The following is a 22,821-nucleotide window of genomic DNA, read 5'->3' as shown; positions in this document are numbered from 1 at the left end:
CTACCAAAAAAGTAAACTGGTCCCAATAGCTTCTGGTAGGGGAAAAACGGGAAAAACCCTGCGGCGATCCGAAGATGTCCAACAACCTAGTCCGAACCGTATTTGGCACTTCCACAGCAGCCGACACTCAGCATCCAAAGATCTTTGGCGCAGTCGAGGTCGGCCTTCGCTTTGAAAATGGAAAGATCAGTGATCTTCAAGTCAGACAAACATTCATTCTCAACATGTCTTGCAGCCAATGGCTGACCACGTCTCAGGTCCTCTACCGCGCACTTGATGGTGCAATCTTCGATATCACTTCAAGCATTGAGCTCAGTTTCCCGCCATCTGGCAATCCAACAGCAGAACTCACGCTGAAGAGAAAACGGCCATCAGAGACCCCAGCTATTGGATTCACGATCACCGTGTCCAGACTGACGCAGAAAGATGAAGCGTCGTTTTCCGGGACTCTCGAGCGAGACACTGGCACTCTTCCTTGGAATGGGCGATTCGTTGCGTTCCGTAGCAGTCCTCTGTCTGTAATCCAAAAGGGCCTGAAACCAATTGATAGCATGGTTCAATCTTTCTTGGATATGTCACCGCTTCTAGATTTGGGTGGAAGAAAGGAAGCAGAGGACGGCGTCCAAACATGGGCCGCCGTTATCTTCAAAGAGGTTTTTGCTTGTTTCCCAAGTTTCGCATTCTCACTGACCTTGCTAGATGCTCCAAAATGCTACACCCCAGCGGGCTAAGGATCTATTCAACATGGATTCTGGCGAAATCGGATCCGTCTTCGTAGAGAAGTATTACAGCGGAGACCACCTGCCCCAGATGCTGAAAAAGACGACCACTTACTGCCGCTACCTCGCTCTCCAAAACATCTATGACGACAACTTTGCCATGTTCCAGATGGCATCATGGCATCACCTGGTTCACTGGCTCAAATCTGTCGACTGGCTCGAACGTGAGTTTGTTAACTCCATCAGAGATAAAATCAGCGTCTACTACGACATGCTCCGTTGCCCCGACTCGGAGTTGGACAAGTGGAAGAACGAATACGGGAGCGGCTTCCCAGCGGCACAGAATGCTACTAACCTGCGCAAGCAGTACACTGATGCTATTCAGCGCTGCTACTTTGCGGCCTACTATTGCTTCAGTGAAGATAATTGGGACGATTTTATGGAAAAGCCTCGGGTGTTTTACCAACAAGTCCGGGAAGTGCTTCTCTCCGATTCCTGGCTTGAGCACTGGCTACCTCGGCTGATCAACCTGAAAGACAACAGAGGAGAGTTGCCCGTCCACAAGCGCCTCGGCCTTCTCCGCGACAAGTTGAAATTATTGGGCATTGTCGGGCAGTCCCTCTCTCCGGGCGAACCGGCCGCCGACGTTGACGCTGTCATTGAAAGGCTGGCAAAAGCAGCAGGAGAGACAGGTATCGTGTCAATCGCAACCATGATCACTCCGGACTCCAAGGTACATTGGATGCGTCCTGTTCTCATCATGCAATCGCTTACACGACGCGCAGTCGATCCCGTTGAGTGCCAATGAAATATTCAGCGAGGAGGGAAAGCGTGACATAAATCGTGAGATTGCCTTTCCGATGGTAATTCTGTATGCTAATCATGGGAATCAGTGCTGAATGCCATTCAAGTGCAGGAGGGTGGCCTTTCTTTTACTGCTGAAGACGTTGAGAGTCGGGCCACCCATGCGTTCCTTCGGGACGATGCCACCCCCCTTGGATTGTACGACTGGCACTTTCACTTCTCTCTATTCGGCTAGGTCCTAGCCAGATACAAAGCGACGGCATACCCGCCCTTCCTTGGGCCAAAGGGCCTTGATGTATGAACCCTTGGTACCAGGACCACCATGGAAATCTCCAGGATAAGTGACCAGTCGTCACTCTCTTGTCTTCATGCAGTCAGGCTTTAGTCATGGAACAGCATCCCAAATATCCGCCCCTGAGGATCGGATTGCATTGCGTGAACAGAGACTTGCGTAGCATGGCTACCTTAAGCGCCAATAATTATAGCAAAACTATCGGCTTTCTAACTCGTATGGACCTCATGATAGCCCCGAGTGGCAATTTTAGGCGCAGTACATAATCTTATCCTCCTCGTTCTCTGCGTTGGTGCATCATGTAAGGGGACAGGGCATACTACCCTCGGTCGAAGAATCATGCATTACGAGTTTCGTACTTCTCATACGCCCAGAGATATTGACACCTGTCTGCAAGATAGGTGTTCAAGTCGTGGTACTGCTCGTAACTCCTACGTATTGGCCGTGGGAAATGTGGCTTGGTCGTCGCCAGGCCTAAAATAGATCGAAACGACAGCTCGAACTGCTGCAATGCAAGGCAGAATCAGTCGGTTCCTTGGATACGTATTCCGATCCAGGGTTTTTGTTGTCGTACCCTCAGCGGACGTCAAGAACTGCTCCTAGGTGACCTCAGATCTGACTCGTCCCACCAGTTGTCGCCGTTTTCATCCTTCCCCCTTTTCCCACCCGATCACCGCCATTTCGAATAATACCGGTCGAACCTCCCACAATCGCATCATTTGATTCGCATGAATTCTCGCCACGCTTCCTTGAATAGAGATGGTATGTGGAATCAAGATAGTCCACCCTCACGGCGCTTGAATCGGTTGAATTTGTGCAAAGTCGAGACTAGATCAGCTCCCAGACGTTAAGGATGGTTAAAAGCGAAGCCCGTAGCTCCGAAGTATTATCATTAAGTGATATAGCATTCGTTGCTTTCTTTCATCCGTCAATAAAATGCGTGCTTTATATCAAACTGCGCATGTGCTTAATAGTGTGCCGCGTTTTCAATCCCACAGTCTTGCAGTCTTCAATGACCCGCAGGCGCGAAAAGATCGCTAAGCACTTGAAGAAGTTGCTCCAGCAAGCCTGACATGCACAGCTATATGCAACTGGGCGGGCGATTTGCGATAAGCAGCAGACGAGCGCCAAGGCGCTCGTTAATAGTGGTTGAAAGGTGTCGTGAGGAACAAAGTGCATTACTGGGTTTTAAGTTCAGGTGATTTTCATATGTATTTGCAGCATCGTTCAGCGTTACCGGCATTATTCTGAAAATCTTGAACAAGAAAGAAAAAAAGAAAAAAGCGTTTTGCCCACGAGGCCGATAAAAGGAACCCAAGACATATTGCGAAGTAACTACAGGGTTTGAGTGAGTCACAGGGTGCACAATGTACACGGCAAAGGTGGAAGATACCTAGTGACCAAAACAAGTCCGGGAGTAGAGATTAGGCTCGATCTTGTGCCGAAAGCGATACCACGAAGTCCAGTATCGAGGTGCGTGTGTACGTTTTAATGCTCAAGCGCGATCCCAAAACTTGTCAAATCAAGCTGTATGAAGAATTTATACAGAGATAGGCAGTGCCCCAGCGTTGCGCGTGTGCAGGATTCTAGTATAGTCGCAGCCGCGGGGGCCCAAATGATAATTCTGGGCCTGGAGGCCAATCTGCATATTGGCCAGGCCCGCCCTAGATAACGGACGCGTATTGCCTTTTCCGCAGCAGGGGACTTAAAGACAGCCAGATGTGGTCCAAAGGGGCAGAACGTCCCCAGACAGCCATGGTCGCATACATGTTGATGCTTTTGTCCACTATATACCTTTCTGCCTGTGTATCCATACCTCGTTCAATATCCTGTTCCGTGGCGGTAGTCCTGGATATGTCCCTAGCTCATCTGTTAGCGAGAGATTTCACAGGGAAGAGACCTTTCCAGGCGTCGGCAACAAGCAAGTACCAATCTGTTAACGCATCGCCTGGTCTGATGCATGACTTACGTGTTTTAATGACGACTTCGTATTTGTCTGCCAGTTATGCATCGGCTACTTTCATGATACTCGAATCCGAAACGCTACCGACGCCGTCCTATGTTGAAGTTCCAGAGTGCATCCTGTATCGTAATCGTAGCTGTACACCCGCAAGTGTCCAACCGATTTCATGTTCCTTCACAGAGCTTTTAGCGTGCGTGGTTGGTCTTATGTCGTAGCTAAATTTGTTCTGCTCGATTCGAGCAAAATGTGACAGGAGGAAAGAATCTTCAGTCAATGTTGGAAGCGTCCTTGAGGTGCAGTTCCGAAAGAGAACCTTGCAGCTACTGGTCATGATAGCAACCAACCGCCAGACCCATTTGATACTATACGGTCAGCAATTTTTCAGCGTCGAATATCCCAGGACAAAAAAGCACACTGGCAAACAGTGCTTGTCCCTTTTCGTTAAGCAAATTGTCCCTGCGGAAACCATTCATGCTATATCCGCTCGAACAGTATTTGGGGTAAGTGCCGAATGTGGCTGGCCGGATTATGTACTTCGAATACAGACTTTTCATGTCACAAGGTTCGGATCAATAGGAAGTCAGGTACGATATAATATAAAGTAGGTATGAGTAGGTAAAGTAGAAAGCTGAGATTTGGACCTCGAAATTAATACCGTAAATGATCATCAGTTTTTAGCCTTAGACGTAAAGGCCGAGGTGGTTACCGCCAGCCACTCACGTAGCTAAGTTGTGTTGAGTGTGTCTGTGTATAATGAGTTATATAGAATGGCTTCACCATCCGAATGGATTTCACTTCGTATAACAGGTGACGGCCAATAGATTTATGTTTAACATGATGTATAAGGGGGAACACTTCCCATCGTACGAAGACTGTAGATAACGCCCTTCGACGTTCGGATGCGAGCAGCTATCAGCCATATTGTGGCTGTGGTGGCTGATTAGCAGTATACCAGCCTGTTCTAACTACCTAGATACCGGCCTCGTACGAGACCGCGAATGCCTACATTCCAACAACTTCGGTGTTAAACTTACCTTACGTTTCACACTAGGCGCCAGGGCTACTTACACCCATAGCCGAGTAATCCTTGCACCAGGTACATTGCTTGCATACAAACAACCAATAGGTCGTGCCCCTCCCAGCTAGTGGCCATGGTGCCCACGAATAGCCCTCCCTACGGGAGGACTTCAATAAGGCATCCATCTTCACAAATTACACTGGCACATTGACCCCCGACCGTGCCGCACATCAGTCAACTTTATATTGGAACGTACTTGAAGCTTATCTAAAGATCCGGGGGGGGCAGGACACAAAGTGGCAAAGCATGGGGCGACGACAGCCTGCTTTGACTTTCATGACATCGCGCGGTTTGTGGGGGCATTACCCTTGTCGTTGCGGTGAAATGTAGATTGCTGCTTATAGGTATGCCCTAGTAGTACTTCCAGTTCCTAACTGTAAAAACCCAAGTATTGAACCTTATTTCAGCTTCCGCTGACGTGCAGAGCACATGCCCCACCATGCCATTTGCAATACTCCAATCATAATGCTGGATCGATATAGACAACCCTGACTTGGGCATGACGTTGCGTTGTTTCAATGGAAGATGATGCCACTCTGCATACTCAGAAATGGCGATGGAGCATCGTAGTTCACCAAGCCAGAAGCACATGGGTTGGAGCTACATCCATAGAGTTCCCTGCGCAGTTCGGCAAGCTATAAAACGATTATCTTTCACTATCAATCTTCACTCTTAGCCTGGTGTCTGACTGGCAACACATTATTACTTCATGATCATTCTTACAGTACTAGCAGGGCTATTAATTCCCTCAAACTCAGTCACCCCCCAGCAACTCTTATTCACATACAATTGGTCATGTCTGATTTTGCGATACACAACGCATATGTCTATCAGCCTCTGGGCGACAGAGAAATTCGCCTTCTAGAGCTCTTTCCCGACAAGTTCGACAGTCCCTTGCAGTGCAGGATCTTTACTGCAAAGCTTGATGAGAAACCGGCATACGAGGCACTGTCGTACGTGTGGGGTCCACAAACACCACCACATGCCATACACTGTACAGGATCACCACAAGATGAAGGGACCGGCTTCAGCATAGGCCCAAACTTATCTGATGCATTGCGGCATATTCGCAACAAGCCGACATCGGATAACTCTGTGTCAATCACTATTTGGATTGATCGCCTTTGTATTAATCAGGAAGATGACCAGGAGCGATCTAGCCAAATTCCTCTCATGGGCGAAATTTACCAGTGCTCAAGACAAACTATTGTTTGGCTAGGGACCGAAGATGAATACACCCATATTGCTTTCAAATCCGCCGAATACGTGTACCAGAAAAGACTCGAGAATGGGGAGAACCCGGACCCTCTGGCATCTGTTATGGCCCGTGAGAGCTATGAGCCGTCACACTTTGGCCTCACTTTTGATGAAATAGAAGCCACGTTTTCTATTCTTTATCGCGAGTGGTTTGAACGGGGATGGGTGCTACAAGAAGCTGTACTGCCCCAACGAGTCCTTATACGTTGCGGCGGTCTCTCAGGGCCTATAGAATGGTTTCAAAGCACTTGGTTGCCGTTCAAGAGAGATAGTTTGCCAAAGACGCCGCCCACGTTGTACTCATTACAGAGGCTCAGAATCACCTTCGACAACTCCACAGATCGCGTACTTCCAGGTTGGGAACTGTCTCGCTTGCTACGCGGTCGTCGACACTTCAAACTCTCCGTGCCTCACGATATCATTTACTCCTTACTCGGCTTGTTCGAGCCATCGGTATCAGAAGTAATAGCTCCCAACTACAATTCACAACTCGCAGATGCTCTCACAAGAGTAGCCGCCTTCATAATTCGTGAGCATGGCGACTTACATATATTAGGCGATGTTGAGTGCCCAAAACACGAAAGGAACAACAGTAATTGTCCTAGTTGGGTGCCTGATTGGAGAGCGTGTGAAGGTGGACGATTTGCTACAGATGTGCCGAACAAGTCGATATATGATGCGACTAGACGAGTTGCAAACTATTGCAAGCTGTCTTTGGGTGCACGAGAGCTTCCAGTCTGTGCAATCCCTTTGGGTACGGTTAGGCAGTATGGGGACTACCATGATCTACAGAACATCGAAGAATTTGGGCTACCGAAAACGTATAAGCATACGCGCCAACCAATTGCCGCGGCTCTCCGCCAAACCCTGATACTCGACGACTTTAATTGCATATCCCCATTAGACGAGCATGACGTCATTACGAAACAACATCCCTATCGCAGAGGTCTTTCAACTTTTTTTTGCCTCCCTACCGCTCGCACATCACCTCTACTGGACTTGAAACAGGTGGAGGAGCATTATCTACTGAGCTTTGGTCGTGGGAGGTACAAAGACAACATTGCAGAAAACTCGTTCTTCCACACAGATTCTGGGTATATTGGACTTGGCCCGAAGAATATTTCAGAAAACGATGGCATTTTCTTATTGCTTGGATACTTTGCTCCTGTTGTTCTGCGACCCAATGGTGATAAGTTTGAGTTTGTAGGCACTTGTTATCTTCATGGAGCCATGTATGGCGAGGGAATGCACCCTGACATGGGTTTTGATTCTCGTCACTATCCCGGCAGCCGGCCACAAGACGAATGGAGGATGGCCAAAGACTCACGTCCCACAAGATCCGTTATGACCATAACAAATGAGTTCCAAATGTTGCTTGCAACGTTGGGAGTCGTCAGATACGAAGAAATTGTACAAGGACCAGTAGAAGGGAAAGATTGGAATGGCGAATTGGAAGAATGCAAGACAAGATTGAAAGAATACATGGTAGAATGGAGAACTGGGAAGCAAGTTATGTGGGAGAATGGTGAAGAAGAGGAGGAAGAAGAGGAGGAAGAAGAGGAGGAAGAAGAGGAGGAAGAAGAGGAGGAAGAAGAGGAGGAAGAAGAGGAGGAAGAAGAGGAGGATGCAGACATGGCTGAGTTTCGCCGCTGCTTGCCAATTCTTCGGATCCATGATTATATGAATTCTGAAGCAGATTCTTTAATGGCACAAACGGGGCTTATTTTCGGTGAGGATCCAGAATCAGCGCGAGCAGCTGCAAGTTCAAAGGTGAAAGAACGCCGGTTCTGGTTCATAGAAGAAGAGCGTGAGCCACTTTTAATTACCACTCAGCAAATCATTATAATATGAGACACCTTACCATTGTACGGATCTTAAAGAATCACAAATGTCTCAAGATGAAGAATTTATTTGTCAAGGCATGAACTGCCACTGTATTAATGGTGGGCAACAAGAATGCTTGCAATCATTGAAAAAACGATCGCAAATCAAGACTTATATGCCCACGGGACGGGACGGTGCCATACAGTACCTGCCATGACAATAATATTGCTTAATTAATATAAAAAAGAAGCCCCTTATTAATAATCGTAGCATTATTAATATACTTGCTAAATCTGGCGCTAAACTAGCTATTAGTGACTACGTATTATAATAAATACCGACTAAGATTATTGATAAGTAATTCATCTTTTTAGGTTTTAATATAATTCCTAACCTCGTTGCTCCTCGTGCTAATCGAGCGCGGAAACATTTTTTTAACCCCATTCACAGATACTATCTTGCCGGCGCCCTTAAAAGCGCATCCCCACTGGAGGAACTGATTGAGTACGATGCTAATATATGCGTAAGAAGTGGATTTTCGAAAGCCGATGCCATCTACCAATCTTTGCGATCGTGACGACCAAGATATACAGGGCACGCACGTGATCACAGTTCCTAGGACCTGGCCCAACCACACCACCACAGTATCGCAGTAGCTTGCCAGCCTAAAGAGATATGGCTGACAAGTTCAGGTGACCTAGTGTACCTCAACCCAAGTTGTTTTCGGTGAGGATAGCAGTGACAAATCCTGCGGCTGCCTTTTGCAGCTCATTTAGTCTCAGGCATGTCGGCCCAATCTGCGACTTGATGAATAAACGTCGTGTTTCCGCGTCTTCCTCGTTCGCCATGTGGCTCATCCCGCTGAGTGATTGTACAATCAACTTGTAGGAATCGCTCTGCTGGTTGAACATGAGACTGAGAACTCCAACCGCTTTGATGGCTTCGTGAATCTTTTCTTTCAAGCCCTTGAACTGGTTGCCCAAGTTATTTATAGATTCTATGAGTATGGCTTCGTCCGCATTGTCCCGCTTGAGTGTCTCGTATTCTTCCCAGAGCGATTTGAAAGCCTCCTGCTGGAGCCCGCCGACGCCATCCCCGATAGCCTCTCCGCCGAGCGCTTTCCACTCATCGTGGATGCGTTTAAATTGTTCGAGTCTTGGTCTTTGAAGTTCGCTCAACTTCTGGTACTGCTCGTTAAGGTAGTTAAGGTATGGCTTGTCACCAGCAGTGTACTTCTGGATGAGCTTCTCCGTGTCGGGGCGCAGGTTTTCGGTGTAGTCTTGAAACTATAGATATAACGGTGTTAGCTTGATTTCGCACGAGAACTCTCTATCTCTATATATACTTAGAATAAATCACTGACTTTTTGCAAATCCTTAAAAAGGTCATCGGCTCGCTTTGCGCCGTCTTCCGCTTCTTTTTGCAGCAACGTCAGAGACCTACGTGCTCCAAGCAGAGCTACACGGAATGCCTCATCATGCTGAGATGAGTCTTTATACCTGACCTCCGAGAGAACCATGAGATGGGCATATAGGTTCAGCCCTTGGTTATCTTTCAACAGTGCGAGGGTAGTCGTGCTCCAAACGACGGCCAAAGATCCAACCTTCACTATACAAGGTCAGTTAACCGAGCGAAGCCAGCAGTCTATCCCCAGGTCCGGTGCCAGGAAAACCGAAAATGAGGAGAAGGAACACCAACCAATGTTCTGTAGCTTCGTATCATAGAAGTCCCTACACGAAGAACCCACACGGACTAGCACTTCCTTGGTCTCTTTGTAGATGCGGTCATCAATTGGCAAGAGCTGCTTGAAGGCCTTCTCAGGGAACCGAGATATGAACTCTTGGTCGTTGGCAGGGAAATCCTTGCCCGTCAGAACGTAGGCCTTGACAGCTGCCTCACAACAGTGATCAGCTCTATTATAAAGAATTAAGAGTGTGGTGCCAACCTACCAAAGTAACTTGTGCTCTGGAGAAGAAATCTCTTTTCTTGTATTTCTTCTTCTTTCTGATCCCACGGAGAAAGTAAGACAGAGTCGGTTGATTTTTGGAGGGTCAACAGCGCTTTCTTGAGTGCTATATCGTCCGTGCTAGTTGGGTTCCACTTGTCAATATTGTTGATCGACATTGCAAGAATGTGTGCAAAAAGTTGCACAGTAGAGATTGGGGATCGTAATTTGGTATGACCACTTAGGTACTAATGAGTTGCAAAAAACGGACGCTTCTAGGGGAAGGGTAGCTGGCGAGTATATATTGACCTCCCGGCACTGCGATTGGTTTCGGGCAAGTCGCACCCGATGTCTGTCTCCCTTGCTTGGATAGATGGCAGCTGAAGAACAGGGGTAGGTTGGTAGTAGCACCGTATATTCAAAAGTCAGGAATATCAGCCTTCTCTTCGTTTCAATCGTCACAAATTAATTCCACCGGTATAATGAAGTTAGCGTTGTCGCATCATCGTACTCGAACCAATTAAGTTGTCAGCAAAGGGAGCCCATGTAGGTAGGTAGTTGACAGATAAAATAAGAAGCGATCATACTCCTCTTGTGCCTGAATGACTAGTAATCGTGCCACGCCCCCACTAAAGTGTTTTGCGAGGTGCGGAGTACCTGAAGAATCTGGAAAAGGTATAGCTTATTCAATTTTGCTCCGCTCCATTGCCGCATTTTGAACCTACTACCGTGGTATCAAATTTCATTGCTAGCCTGTGGCCTGCTGAAACAAGGGTTGGGTATTAAATCAGAAGCTGAATATGAGGGTGAAAGCGAGGAGGCCTGGAACATTCTCGCTGCAGGTCGATCAGACTATTGGCGGAGTTGACGAGAAATGTAGTCGAAAACTGAAGTGGAAGTGACGGGTAACATGATGATGCAGTCCGCTTTCGAGGTGGCCAAACCAGGCAGGCCAGACCCGCCCGAGGTCACTTGGACTATTGATGGCGTAACATACGCCAATTCAGTCTTGCTTTTCTTCAGTGATCGGTTTGATCCAAAAGGGAGATAATATAAGCAGCTATGGCCGAGACTGCGAACTCTCGCAGTCTCACATCGACCTTTGTCTGTAGATTACACATTGCTTTGCTTCTTTGTCCTTACTTCGCTTCATCATGGCCGCTGCATCGCACAGATTTCAGATTGCTATTTCTGGCCCGACCGATACGGTCTTTCCGTCCTTCCCCAGTGACGAGTTGGCTGGTGGCAATGTCAGGGCCATAACTCTGTCAAATATTCGCAGTAGATGCAACATGTAAGTTGGCTGGTGAGGCATTAGTACCTATCCATTTTGCCGTGATTTCTTTCCATTTCGGAAACGTAGGAGTGCTGACAACCTATAACCTCATCCTAGCTCCACTAAGCTGTTCTTCACCACAGATGGAAAAACTCGTCTCGACGACAAAACGACACTGGAATATTATATGACTCTGACTGTGGATGTAGGGATCCTATAGCACAGGGCATTTATTCAGAATCATGAACTGACACATCTTTAGGGACAAAAGATTCTGAAGCCCGATACGGCCCCAGTTGCGGCCCTTGTTCCTGCTCCGGGTCCTGATCCTGTTCCCGCTGGGGTTCCTGACCCTGTTCCCGCTCCTGCTCCATCTCTGGTTCCAGTTCCGGTGGCTCCTGCTCCCGTTACTGCTCCTGGGATCCCGACTTTCCATGTCAAGGTCACTGATAGCACACCTGTGGCATCTAGCCCACTGGCACTCCCTGTCGAGAATGCCACCATGACAAAGCTTTTGGAGCAGGCCGGCAAGGCTACATTCCTGACGCGGGGAACTCTACCGACATTCTCCAACACGGAACTTGCTGCTCTGACTCAAAGTTATGCGGCGACCGTGGGTACCGGCAAATATCCGGAGCCTGCCGAGCTGAAGGAAGTAGAGTGGGATGCCGTGATGAGAAACACTCGTGCTTTCCATGGTTACTACTTGGACCATGAGAAAGGAATTCTAAGAAAGGCTCCAAAGCCAGCCTTCCGGCTTCGGGGCATCCCCAAGCCTGGAACGCCGGCAAAGGGGACAGCTGATGACCCGGTAAGGGGACCCCACCCTCTTGAACGTGTTTCTGCGGACTGCGAGAGGTATACGGTTTCTACTATAAAAAAAAGGAAGTTGGCTGACTTTTGACTGATAGCATAGTTACAACCCTCCAATTCCCCCATTCTATATCAATGATACGGCGACAGTCAATGTGTTTGAGATCAATGACCAGACAAACAAAGTGCTAATCAAAGAAGGGTTCAACTCACGAGCCTTAGGGGGCAGCATGTGCGTATCCTTATCCACTACCTCGGGGCGAATTTTCCTTGGTTTATCGTCGCACTCCTTTCCGACTAATCGATTATATCTAACATGATGGACTTCGTAGAAGCGGCCTGCCGAAAATCCCCATCTCGGTTTCCGCTGCTTTCGACGAGGAGCACTCTTGGGTCAAACAGACAAAAGACACAACAAGCGTCGATTCTCTCGCCGTCACGTATAATGTTCGTTTACCCCTGTACATGGTGTGCTTTTTCTCGGCATCATCGGTTTACAATTTGTTTGGTAGTTCCCTCGTGTCGTGGTCGAGCTTGATTCAGAGTACCTCGAGCTCACTCCGGAGTGTGCTCTGGACGCGCGCAACCTGACGGACCAATCAGGTGTTGATCGTTTCACACGACGATATGGTAAGTTTATGCTTTTGTATCAAATGAGGCTCAAATCTGAACCTTGACCACCAGGAAACACCTTTGCTACGTCCTTCACACTGGGAGGCTATCTGTTCAGTACACGTAGTGTCTCGAAAACCGAACAGGCCGACTTGGAGCAAGTCAAAGACCGAACTCGTAAGGCCGCTGGTCTGAGCATACAGAGTCCCATGTTCAGTGGCTCCTTTGGCGTTGCATCGGCCAGTGGCAAGGGTTCCGAAGAGGGGGGTGCGACTCTTCATCAAGAGGCTCGACTCACGTGGGACGCCCACGGTGGCGATACGCTTCTAGCATCCAAGTACGTGTCGGTCCAAGGCCCTTTCATCAAAACGTGTCATATCGATGACATGTCCCCTTTGGGAATTGCTGTTGTGGGACTTGAGCTGACCATGAATAAATAAAGTCCCACTGCTTGGGTTGGTACCGTCAAAGACCCCCGCCTATGGAGGCTGATGGATGTAAGCGTTTTCCCATCAGAATCCACTGAACCATTCATTATCTTTCAACTTCTAACGACCAGTCGATAATAGCAACAACGAGTTGTGCAGCTCTTCCACCTCATCAAGGAGGTTGACTTGTTTGCTTACAAGAACCTGATCAGCCCGTCCTCTGGCAGTCAAACGGGCAAGGATCCCGTGCTGGACAAGGAGTACAGCGACAAGATCCGCGTATACATCATTGAAGAGAGCTTGAATCGCCCTGAACACAGCGAGCTGCTGAGGCGGATGGAGGAGTACTACCGCACGAACCAATACGACGCCAGCCCCGCCCTAGAAGAATTCAACGGATTCATGGCGGCCAACTACCCAGACTCGCAGCCCGGCCTTATAAAGCCAAACATCAAGTGGCATGCGCTGAGCATGTCCCAGAGAGCTTACTTTGGAGTTTTCATGGCTAGTAAAGGTCAACTGCCGCTCTGACACACCCTGTTGTAGCTCCATGCAAAGCAGAGCTATTTAGTTTATTCTGTTCCTTTTGAGGTTCAACATGATCCTAACTTTTGATTTGCCTTGGATGAGGTACATATGGTCTATAGCTTCAGCCTAAGAGGATCGGTGGCTCGGTACGTGTGATATTCGCATGTGCTCCGATCTCCTGTCTTTGAATTGACGTAACGGAACTTGTTTTCGAGCTGCAGCGGATTAGTGGTCGCAAGTCGGTTATAAACCAATGAGGGAGCTCTCTAGCCTGACCTGTATAGTCCTAATGATGATCATCGCAGAGTTCAAAGAAAACCCAAATGAGAACAATATTATCATCATTTCATCTTTTCACGCTGGCCACATCATGATTGAACCAGAACCACATATGAAGATGCATGATAAGCAAGGGTATGGTGTTTGGTGGGGGGGACAATATCCAAATAAGAGTCTGCTGCCTGTGTCACCTCAGACTTTCCCACAGAACTATTCCCAATATCTGCTATAAGATGAGTATGCCACAGTTGCACCTTGAAACGGCGCAGCTTGCCTCACTGGCATAGTCCAAATGGGCCATGCCAGTATTCGTGATAGACGATTCCACAGTACTTGGCACCTCCCTGGTATGGGTACTGAAAAACAATTCTGTATGCACCCGGTTTTTCCTCGGTCGCGTGTGTGCCGATAATCTGCTCCAGCAGCAGCTTGTTGCAGTCAGGAAACCATGTTTTGAAGTCATTGAAGGACTTTGGATAGTTGTCTTTGGCATTTGCACCATGGTCAGCATGTCAATTGGAGTAACAGCAATAATTGACCTTTGCCATTTTAATACGAGGCGACTGGGACCGTCGCGAAAGTTCCCCCCTTTTTCTATCTTTGAATTTGACGCAATCCTTTAAATAAGGTGAGGGTTTTTATATTTCGGGCAAACCTGTGGTGTAGCAGAATGCAAGTGGTGTGTACTTCTGTTAGCAGTAAGTCACACGAAGTATTTCCAGAAAGCGATTATGGGACGTCGCTAGAGCGGCATTGTCTACGTATAGATAGACCAATAAGGAAAAGTTTGCTCATCTGAGCACTAGTGGTTTAGTGGTAAAATCCATCGTTGCCATCGATGGGCCCCGCGTTCGATTCGCGGCTAGTGCAGGATTTTCTTTTTGCCTTTTTGTGCCCTGCCTGTGTTTATTAGACTTGAAAGAGGAGATCAGCTGCACATTTTGTCGGGGACATCAAGTTCCCTGGATTAAATGCCAAGCCCACTGGACTGGCTGTGCCCCACAAATTATGGGCGCATCCATTCCGTGACTAGTGCTTATGAGATGTATCTAGGTACCGAAATCATATAAAATTGTCCTGAGTTTATGGTCAATTCATGAGGTATCAATCAATACATCTTTTTCTCTTTGCCCACTACCTGAATCTGAAATAGATGATTATCCATGTCATGTCTTCATCATTGGCAGCAGTCCGATTCGTGGAGGACGACAGTATACCAGCGCAGATAGCGATGCCATCCCAAATACACAGTCACCAAGACGAGCCAACAGCCATTTCTGCAAATGTTTCACAAGCCTCGCAGCCCGTGAGCAACGAGGTGAGCAACGATAACCTCCCGGATACCATGGATGGCCAGATCCAGGGCGCCGCAGAGACTCTTTCGGGGGTGAACATTACCTTGACAATGACTTCGCTCTGTCTCTCCGTCACCCTCTCGGCCCTGGACATGACCATTGTGACTACGGCCGTGCCAGCCATTGTGGCATCGCTCAAATCGACGGCGGGCTACGTCTGGGTGGGCTCGGCATTCATCCTGGGCTTCACGGCCGTGACGCCTATATGGGGCTCGGTTGCGGACCTCTTTGGCCGGCGGCCAATTATCCTGATTGCCCTCTCCATCTTCCTGGTCGGCAGCCTGCTATGCGCGATTGCGCCGCACATGGATGCGCTCATTACCGGCCGTGCCGTCCAGGGTATCGGCGCTTCGGGAATGGGTGTCATGGTTAACACCATCATATGCGACATGTTTTCGCTTCGAGATCGCGGCTTGTGAGTACTCAACCACTTGATCTCAAACTTTATGCGGCTTCTACAAGATCTCGCTTTCATGGAACACTTTCCCGGGTCTATACCTTGTTCCACCAAGTCTGCATCTGTTGTCATTAAACGTGGAGATGAGGAAGCTTACATGTGTGTAATACGAGATACCTCGCCATTACCTCTGTCATATGGGCTGTTGGGAGTGCTCTGGGTCCAGTACTCGGCGGTGTGTTCACAACCCGGTTGAAGTAAGTCCTGACCATCAACTGAGTCTTGGACGCACTCACTAACCATTCGGTACTTGATTTTGCAGTTGGCGATGGTGTTTCTGGATCAATTGTACGTGTTCGCCCCTGATATTTCGCCATCAGCATTTCTCTAACGGCTGATGTTTTGTGCTTCCATTTAGTGCCATTGGGTGCAGTCGTCTTCATTGTGCTCCTCTTTTGCCTTAGAGTACCGTCACCCAATACCTCTGTCGTAGCTGGTCTCAAAGCGATTGATTGGACCGGCAGCGTATTCTGCGTCGGAGGAGCCCTAATGGTACTTCTCGGTCTTGACTTTGGCGATGAGGCCTACCCCTGGTCATCTGCAGCAGTAATCTGCCTCATTGTATTCGGCATCGCCTTGATTGGCATTTTCCTCGTCAATGAGTGGAAGCTTGCTGCCAATCCCATCATACCTCTGCGCCTGCTCTCCAGCTGGTCCAAGGTCTGCGCATATGGCGTCTTCTCATTAAACGCATACGTACTCATTGGATTTACCTACTACTTACCCCTGTATTCGCAGTCTGTGCTGGGAGCGGATGCATTGACGTCTGGGCTGCATCTACTCCCGCTCATTGTGTCATGCTCTCTCTCGGCAGCCTGTGCCGGCGTCTTCATTCAACGAACGGGTAAATACCGGCCGCTCATGTATGCGGCGCAGGTACTCTTGACGCTCGGATCGGGGCTCTTTATCGACCTAGAGTTTGAGCAAAACATCAAGAAGCTCGTCATCTTTGAGATCCTCGCCGGAGTCGGTGTCGGGCTCAACATTGAGGCGCCCGTCATTGCGGCGCAGGCCTCTACCACCGTGCGCGACACCGCGGCAGTGGTTGCCACCATGGGCTTTTTGCGATCCATAGCGACAGCCGTGTCCGTAGTTGCGGGCGGAGTCATTTTCCAGAACGTGATGCGAAGTGAAAACTTGGCTCTGGTCGACCAGCTTGGTCAGCAGTTGGCGGGCCAATTCGATGGCGAAAATGCTTCCGCAAATGTCGACAAAATCGCTGCTTTGCCGAGTGATCAAGGAGTTCTTGTCAGACAAGCTTACTTTAAGGCGCTGCGGACCGTTTGGATAATGGTTAGTACTCCTTCACTACAAGCGTCGACCACGGAGACTGAAATGTCCTTCCAAGTCCCCGTGCTTGGAAAGAACAACGCATGTTGGCGTTCGCTGACGATTTAATAGTATGTCGCGATAGCAGGTGTTGCATCCGTATTGACCCTATTTGTCGGGGAATATCATCTCAGCAATGAGAGAAATGAAGTCGTCCTCGGAGTTGACCGAGAAGAACCGCGTACAATGGCTCAGACCAGCCAAGCGGCAGATCCTCCAATTGAATTGACTAGGAGGAGGCAGAATGCTGGCTCATGATTTGGAATGGATACATATATTCATTTTCGAAGCACCACACAGTCAGCGGTAGCCAGTTTTCACACGTTTCACCACAATCGGCAATGTAAATGGTGGTCTATGAATTTCTAGCCAGCTATAGTAGCAGATGGGTCACCAACAGTTGGACCAGTCAAAATACAACATCTAGTATATCAATAGTTGTCATTACTTGACAAGAATTATTCAATACCAGTTGTCCCGTCCGTCAACATCTTCGCATAGTCATCCAAAATGCTAGCCGTTGCCGATGCACCGAACCGCCTAGCGCCAGCCTTGTAGTAGGCCAAGATTGCGTCGATAGTATAGCAGCCTCCAGAAGCTTTGATAGCGGTCTCTGGTTTCAGAATTGATCGGAGTAGCGCGACCTTGTGCGCGATATCGTCGATTGTGTCGGGTCGCAAACCTGTAGAGGTTTTTATAAAGGATACCCCCGCCCATTCTGCGGCCAACGCTGCTGATTGAACTTGATCGTCGTTGAGGTAGTATACCTCCAATATTGCTTTTACTGGAACACCACTCGGCTAAAGTCGGAGTCAGTGGGAGAAAGACGAGTGCTGAAAGTACTAGCATTTGGCGCCCGACGTACCTTTGCCACGTCTACGACTGCCTTCACGTCCTGTTTGACGTAATCAATGTCACCGCTCATGAGAGCTGATATGTTGATAATCATATCAAGCTCTTGAGCACCATCCTCGATAGCTCTCTGTGCCTGCAGGACCTTGACCTCGGTATGATCATTACCGCCGTGGAAACCGACAAAGGTTTGCAGGGTGATGTTGCTACCCTCTAGGAGCTGTCTTGCTGTTTTGACTCGGAATGGCTGAGTTACGAATCGACCCGTGCCATACTTCTTGGCTAGAGCGACGCCCTCTTCCAAGTCCTTGTCTGTGTGGAATGGATCAATGATGGAATGGTCAATCATGAGTGCCAGCTCTGCAACTGTGGGTGGAGCCATTGTGGTTGTAGATAGCTATGAGGCTATCTGACGAGAACAAAGTTGTGGCATGGCAGCTTCAGATAGCCGGTCTATTCAGCACTCTGCTTCACGCATATTTAAGAACAAACATGTAGTATTACCAACTTGAATGGAAGATATGATGACAATCACGATCATCATGTGCTGCATGAAGTGGCACATTGTGTGCAACAATTCGATTATCCAAGCGACCAGAATCAGGAAACGCCGAGCAATTAGCCGTCTCTGGCGATTTGCATAGCATTCTGAGTACATACAGTCAACGATGCCTCCCTCGGTTACGCGGTACCTCTTGATGTTCACTGTCAATGTCTCGGTCACACTACTAGTTCCGGTAACATGGGCTTCTTCGCTCTCTCCAAGGGACTCCTGCATCGCGACAATCAAATAATGATTGGCCGATCTGACACTATGTAATGCCAAACCAAGTCCCAACCCTACAAGGCGGACTAGCGGGATACCGCTAGACTGCCGCCTCGCCCGTCCCTGCTGCGGGATACGGCTGCGGTATCCCGCATAAACCCAACAATGGGGACTGGTCGTGTTCTGAGCCTAGAGATGATCGTTGAAACACTTTTTTCAAGCATAGCAACGACAATTGTAAGCTTGAAGCACCGTGATATCTGACGTAATGACAGCCACCATATAATCGGGCACGTCTCCATGTCAAGGATAGTGCCTGCTTCGCATCGCATCCGAGAGACAGAGCGAACCTATTGATTACTAGCCGTCCATGTGCAGCTAAAGTGGTAACCCTTGAGACAGAATATCGTGCTTTTTCGGACTGTCAGTCCACTTACCGGGAGCCCTCGTACGAGGCTGGGTAATCCAAGCTGCACTACTCCATCATTCACACATTGGAACGAGTCAGAAGTTCCGATTGGCTTGAGTTTGTGCGCCTAGCCCCGGCTACCCCATGGGGAAGACTGGAACTAATTTCGCGCCGTCGCTTTCCTCTCCAGCGCCGCCCAAGGGAGAAAAGCTGATGTCCAAACCAGTTGGCGCGGCTGGAATCTGGTGACTGCACCTAGCCGTTATAATTTTAGCATACATGCATATAGAGCAGCTTCCCTTTGTGACCCAGGAGTCAAAGTGTAAAACTTGTCCAAGTAAAGAAATTGTCTATCCTGCATCGGCTTTCTTCTTGTTGTTTGTTTTGTGATTCCCCGAATTGTACATGTGTCAAGATGGGTGGCCCGGTTGGCAACGCTCACGCTGAGGTTAGCCCTAGCTACTACAACGTTCCTAACAATACCAAAGATCACTGGATCAAGGATGCTGGTATGCAAGTCTCAAGTCATGGCGGAACATGCTTCAGCTATTAGATGTGATTTGATGCTCACGGTCTGCCAGGTCTGAGAAAGAATGTTTTTTATTGCATTGGACTTTGTGGGACGCTCTTCTTCAATGGCTGTAAGACTCCAAAGCGATTACTCACCTTCAAACGATGACCGAAACTGATCACTCTGCTAGACGATGGCAGCCTCTTCAATGGACTCCAGACCATCGATGCTTGGCAAACGTTCTTCGATCATCCCACTGGCAATACCTTGGGACTTATGAACTCGGCGGCTCTCTTTCCTGGTCTCATTTCGCCGTATATCGCTGAGCAGATCGCGACAAGGTGGGGGCGGCGCTGGGCTGTGTGGATTGGTGTATGGATCAATGTGAGTAGGCTGCGTGAGACGAACTGTTCACATTCTCTGACCTTGGGAGTAGATTGCCGGCGTCCTTATCAACTCGGCCAGTCTCAACTTGGGCATGTATATTGCCGGACGTGCCGTCATGGGCGTAGGAATATCCATGGGCTTGACCATTGCACCGACGCTGTTACAGGAGATTGCCCATCCCCGTTACCGGGCGCCAATTGGAACCTTTTACACGTCCATCTATTATATTGCTGCCATTATCTCAGCTGCCGTGTGTCTGGCCACAAGGAACATCAACAGCGACGCTTCTTGGAGAATCCCCTGTTATTTACAGCTCGTTGGGCCTGTTGTCACCTTTGCCATGACCTGCACGGTGCCCGAATCACCCAGAGTAAGTAAAACCGAATTGTCCGCTCTTGGCGGGACGATCCAATAGCTGACAGCATCTATCTACAGTGGCTTATTCAGCAAGAGTGACACGAAGAGGCTCTCGAGATTCTGGCAAAATACCATGCCAACGGCGACCGTGACGACCCTCTCGTACGTCTAGAGTACACGGAGATCATTGAAGGACTGGAAACAGAACGAGTCCAGTCTCGAGTGGCTTACAAGGACTATTTGCGCGCCGAGAACCGCCGGCGTCTTTTTTTGATCGTGGTCATTGCAATTGGTACAAACTGGGTCGGTAATGGTATCGTGTCGTACTATTTGTCGCCCATTTTGAGCCAGATTGGTGTGACTTCGACTTTGCAGCAGTCTGCATTGAACCTTGGACTCCAGATTTGGAATTGTAGGTGTCCTAGAAGAGCAAGGTACCACCTGTTGTACTGACGAATTGAATATAGTCATCATCTCAACCACAGCGGGACTCAATTGTGACCGCATCGGACGCCGCCCTCTCTGGCTCACCTCTGTGATCGGCATGCTCTTCAGCTTTGTCGTGGTCATGGGGCTTTCGGGGGCGTACGACAGCTACGGGGTACCCAGCATCGGCCTCGCCGTGATCCCGTTCCTCTTTGTCTTTTTTGGTTTCTATGACGTGGCCTGGACACCGCTGGCCAACATGTACAGCGTCGAGATTCTACCGTTTAGCCTGCGCGCCAAGGGTCAGGCCATCTACAACATTGTCCAGGGCTGCGCCAATGCCTTTAACCAGTGGGTCAACCCGATTGTCCTCGACGCCATCCAGTGGCGGTACTATGCCGTGTACATTGCCATCCTGAGCGTCTATGTCGTGATCATCTACTTTTATTTCCCCGAGACCAAGAATCTCACCATTGAGGAGATTACCAAGGCCATTGACCGAGAAAGTGGCGTGGTCGCTTCTTCCTCCAGTCCGTCGGGAAGTACAAATGGATTACCACACGAGCGTAATGGTATGGACACCAAAGCGACTGATGATGTGGAACATGTGGAACGGGTAATGAGCGCCGATGTCCATACGACACATGCCCGCAGGTATGAAATCTGAAGACTCATTCCTAGCCTGGACACTTGGCTCTTAACTTGGTTGCAATGAGCTTCTACATTACCGGCATCTGATACGGTATCAAGTTCAAGCTAAGATCTTCCCAAGCAGACAGTCTTTGTATGTAGTCAAGTAGGCATGCTTCATCTGTCTTTGTACTCTAAAATGGCCTCATATTGGCTCCAATCGTGATACTTCTCCTGGCCACCTTTGATAAATTGAAGGCGAACTGCGTAGTCCACCCTACACCGGTCTATCACTAACTTTGGGCATATGAGAAATGATCAATTGTCATGTTTCTGCCGACTAATCTGTAATCAGGCGCATCCCCTGACGAGGTAGCTGCCTCCGTCCAACATGAGCGTTGCCCCGTTCATATGTCTGCTAGCACGACTAGCCAGGAACACCATAACACCAGCGATATCCTCCTTGACGCCCAGCTTCTGATCTGGTACCTGCTTGGAAACGGCATCAATGCCGCCAAAGCGGTTCAAGAGCGGCGTGCTCATTTTACTTGGAAAGATGCCCGGCGCCACGACATTGACCGTGATATGCCTCGGCCCCATTTCCACAGCAAGATTATGCATTAAATGGACGACGGCGGCTTTTGAAGCCGCGTAGGCGTAGGCTGTTAAGTGGAAGATTGTGCATGTGTCAGCTGTTTTAATCGTTCCCCATCAGCTTCGTAGTAATATTGGTGATTGTGCTTACTTCCGCTGGCCCCAACATCGCCAATCACGACTCCAGCAACAGATGAAACCATGATGATCCGTGAGGGGTCGGGGATCGTGCCGCCACGCTCGAGGAGCTTGGTGAACCTGGGCAACAATGTTAGCTCGATACTATATTGTGCCCAAGAATCGGTGGGCTGTTTCTCATAGAGTCCGTACTTTTGAACAGTGAAGAATACGCTGTCAACATTGACTCTCATGACATTGGCAAAGTCCTCCTCCTTGTAGTCCTCCAGCGCACCGATAAAGGTGGCACCAGCGTTAGCCAAGAGGATATTGACATGACTGGTCATTTCGGCCACCTTTGCTGCGGCGGCGGCAAGGTCGGCGGCGCTCGACACATCACAAACGACTGGAATGGCTTGGGCCTCGGGATGCTTGTTGGGCGTCTCGAGATTGTTCAAGGCCTTTACTGCCTCATCGAGCGCATCCTTGGAACGGGCGAGTAGAAACACCTTGGAGCAGCCGGCCTGGATGAAGCTAGCATGTGAGAGCGGGAATGAGCAAGAGAAGTCATGTTGGATAGAAGACAATACTACGCACCCAGCGGCAGCTTGTAGTCCAAGGCCCCGCGATCCTCCAGTCACCACTGCGACTTTGCCCTTTAGGGAGTATATGTCCTCGAATCTGTCCAGCTGGACAAGTTCTTGAGCGGTCTCTGCTGCCATTTTGCCAAAGAAATAAATAACTTTGAAAAAATAAATTACTGACAGTTTTCTTGCATGCCAACACAGTTCCTTCGGACAGCTTCTTCCCTTT

The 22,821-nt window shown here is 48.9% G+C and overlaps 8 protein-coding genes across 8 annotated transcripts; 5 read left to right on the top strand and 3 right to left on the bottom strand.

Annotated features, from left to right (window-relative positions):
• Positions 1-74: 74 nt before the first annotated feature.
• PFICI_10688 (uncharacterized protein) lies at positions 75-1,758 on the top strand (the record flags this gene model as incomplete). Its single annotated transcript, XM_007839269.1, has 5 exons — positions 75-200; positions 258-653; positions 700-1,452; positions 1,505-1,582; positions 1,636-1,758. 5 exons carry the CDS (start codon positions 75-77, stop codon positions 1,756-1,758), a joined length of 1,476 nt encoding a protein of 491 aa, XP_007837460.1.
• A 3,893-nt stretch (positions 1,759-5,651) lies between these two features.
• On the top strand, positions 5,652-7,964 carry PFICI_10687 (uncharacterized protein; the record flags this gene model as incomplete). The annotated part of the gene is made up of 1 exon (XM_007839268.1): positions 5,652-7,964. One exon carries the CDS (start codon positions 5,652-5,654, stop codon positions 7,962-7,964), a length of 2,313 nt encoding a protein of 770 aa, XP_007837459.1.
• A 680-nt stretch (positions 7,965-8,644) lies between these two features.
• Positions 8,645-10,061, bottom strand: PFICI_10686 (uncharacterized protein; the record flags this gene model as incomplete). Its single annotated transcript, XM_007839267.1, has 4 exons — positions 8,645-9,223; positions 9,301-9,545; positions 9,636-9,827; positions 9,887-10,061. The coding sequence occupies 4 exons, from the start codon at positions 10,059-10,061 to the stop codon at positions 8,645-8,647; spliced, it is 1,191 nt and encodes a 396-aa protein (XP_007837458.1).
• Positions 10,062-11,036: 975 nt separating this feature from the next.
• Positions 11,037-13,542, top strand: PFICI_10685 (uncharacterized protein; the record flags this gene model as incomplete). Its single annotated transcript, XM_007839266.1, has 9 exons — positions 11,037-11,176; positions 11,276-11,363; positions 11,421-12,046; positions 12,075-12,203; positions 12,307-12,418; positions 12,484-12,601; positions 12,656-12,920; positions 13,026-13,080; positions 13,153-13,542. The coding sequence occupies 9 exons, from the start codon at positions 11,037-11,039 to the stop codon at positions 13,540-13,542; spliced, it is 1,923 nt and encodes a 640-aa protein (XP_007837457.1).
• A 1,621-nt stretch (positions 13,543-15,163) lies between these two features.
• On the top strand, positions 15,164-17,217 carry PFICI_10684 (uncharacterized protein; the record flags this gene model as incomplete). The annotated part of the gene is made up of 5 exons (XM_007839265.1): positions 15,164-15,588; positions 15,744-15,827; positions 15,893-15,918; positions 15,989-16,923; positions 17,032-17,217. The coding sequence occupies 5 exons, from the start codon at positions 15,164-15,166 to the stop codon at positions 17,215-17,217; spliced, it is 1,656 nt and encodes a 551-aa protein (XP_007837456.1).
• Positions 17,218-17,417: 200 nt separating this feature from the next.
• PFICI_10683 (uncharacterized protein) lies at positions 17,418-18,193 on the bottom strand (the record flags this gene model as incomplete). The annotated part of the gene is made up of 2 exons (XM_007839264.1): positions 17,418-17,759; positions 17,825-18,193. The coding sequence occupies 2 exons, from the start codon at positions 18,191-18,193 to the stop codon at positions 17,418-17,420; spliced, it is 711 nt and encodes a 236-aa protein (XP_007837455.1).
• Positions 18,194-19,401: 1,208 nt separating this feature from the next.
• PFICI_10682 (uncharacterized protein) lies at positions 19,402-21,334 on the top strand (the record flags this gene model as incomplete). The annotated part of the gene is made up of 6 exons (XM_007839263.1): positions 19,402-19,495; positions 19,568-19,627; positions 19,688-19,881; positions 19,934-20,254; positions 20,350-20,653; positions 20,709-21,334. The coding sequence occupies 6 exons, from the start codon at positions 19,402-19,404 to the stop codon at positions 21,332-21,334; spliced, it is 1,599 nt and encodes a 532-aa protein (XP_007837454.1).
• A 314-nt stretch (positions 21,335-21,648) lies between these two features.
• PFICI_10681 (uncharacterized protein) lies at positions 21,649-22,730 on the bottom strand (the record flags this gene model as incomplete). The annotated part of the gene is made up of 4 exons (XM_007839262.1): positions 21,649-21,959; positions 22,043-22,149; positions 22,222-22,542; positions 22,606-22,730. The coding sequence occupies 4 exons, from the start codon at positions 22,728-22,730 to the stop codon at positions 21,649-21,651; spliced, it is 864 nt and encodes a 287-aa protein (XP_007837453.1).
• Between the last annotated feature and the right edge of the window lie 91 nt (positions 22,731-22,821).

The sequence above is a fragment of the Pestalotiopsis fici genome, assembly GCF_000516985.1.
Source record: "Pestalotiopsis fici W106-1 unplaced genomic scaffold PFICI_Scf_7, whole genome shotgun sequence".
Lineage (NCBI taxonomy): Eukaryota > Fungi > Ascomycota > Sordariomycetes > Amphisphaeriales > Sporocadaceae > Pestalotiopsis > Pestalotiopsis fici.
Note: the sequence above shows the minus strand (reverse complement) of the source record. Positions and strands in the feature narration are given on the sequence as shown.